At 56.8% G+C, this 1,301-nt stretch overlaps 1 protein-coding gene across 1 annotated transcript in view; it reads left to right on the top strand.

Annotated features, from left to right (window-relative positions):
• Positions 1-380, top strand: part of BARHL2 (BarH-like homeobox 2) — a 2,843-nt gene extending 2,463 nt beyond the window's left edge. Inside the window, exon 3 of the mRNA XM_010582610.1 lies at positions 68-380. Within this exon, the coding sequence (XP_010580912.1) occupies positions 68-380 (313 nt within the window). The remainder of the gene's footprint in view (positions 1-67) is intronic.
• The last annotated feature ends 921 nt before the right edge of the window (positions 381-1,301 follow it).

The raw sequence follows: 1,301 nt of genomic DNA, 5'->3' as shown, positions 1-1,301 counted from the left end.
GGGGGAGCCGGGCCGGGTGCCCCGTCGCGGCGCCCGCCCTGCAGCCGCCTCTTGTTCCCCCCGGCAGGACGAAGTGGAAGCGGCAGACGGCGGTGGGCCTGGAGCTGCTGGCCGAGGCCGGGAACTACTCGGCCCTGCAGAGGATGTTCCCCTCGCCCTATTTCTACCACCCCAGCCTGCTGGGCAGCATGGACAGCACGACGGCGGCCGCGGCGGCCGCGGCCATGTACAGCAGCATGTACCGGACTCCCCCCGCGCCGCACCCCCAGCTCCAGCGGCCGCTGGTGCCGCGGGGGCTGATCCACGGGCTGGGGCCCGGCGGGCAGCCGGCCCTCAATCCCCTGGCCAACCCCATGCCCGGCACCCCGCACCCCCGGTGAAGCGGCACCGCGGTCCCCGCAACGAGCCCTTCCCCTCCCCGTCCCCAAACAAGCCCCAGCACCGCAGAGGAGGAAGCGAGGGGAAGCCGAGGGGCAGGAGCTTCTGCAGGCAGCCACCGGCCACCGAGGGAGGCGATCAGTCAGAGCAGGGACTCTTGAACCGTGAACCCAGAGCCGAGCCCGTAAGTGAAACGACCACACGCGGGGGAAGGCGGGCAGAGCCGCGGGGCGACCCGCCGACCTCGGCTCCTGCGAGGCAGGACTTGGAGCTTGGAGAGAGAGAGGGACGGAGGGGGAGGAGGAGGAGGAGGAGGAGAGGGAAAGGGAGCCCGAGCCCGCCGGAGAGACTAACGGCTGCGGAGGACGGAGGGAATGAGAGCGCCTCGACCCCCGCCCGGCAGAGAAGACCGGGGGAACGGAGAACTTTGCACTGATTTTTCTCATGACCTTTTTTTTTTCTTATTGAAAAGTGGCATGCTCCCTAATGCGAACAGAATTGTACAGACCGAGTGCTGAGTGCTATATCATATTTATTATATGTCGTCCAAAAAAAGGAAAAAAAAAATCACTTCTATACGTTAGTTTAAAACGAACGAACGTGATTCTCCCCTCTCCCTTTTCATGTCTTTTTGGATTCAGTAAAATAAATGCTTAGATGACAAAATATAGATTTTTTGTGACTGAAAAATTACAGGGAAAAAAACCAACAACAACGAAAAGAAATAAACTTTATCTTTTTTTAACAAACGTGGAAATTCAAGGTAGCTAATTTTCCCCGTGACGAGAATGCAAGAAATTCGGAGTAGAAAAGGCAAATGCCACTTTTTCTTTTTTTTTTCTTATTTTTATTTTCTTTTTAATTTTAGGCTCGTTGTTTCACAACGAGCGCTATTTTTCCCTATCTGTATTTTAAAGGGAAGA

The sequence above is a fragment of the Haliaeetus leucocephalus genome, unplaced genomic scaffold (assembly GCF_000737465.1).
Source record: "Haliaeetus leucocephalus isolate CR32 unplaced genomic scaffold, Haliaeetus_leucocephalus-4.0 Scaffold848, whole genome shotgun sequence".
Taxonomy (NCBI): domain Eukaryota; kingdom Metazoa; phylum Chordata; class Aves; order Accipitriformes; family Accipitridae; genus Haliaeetus; species Haliaeetus leucocephalus.
Note: the sequence above shows the minus strand (reverse complement) of the source record. Positions and strands in the feature narration are given on the sequence as shown.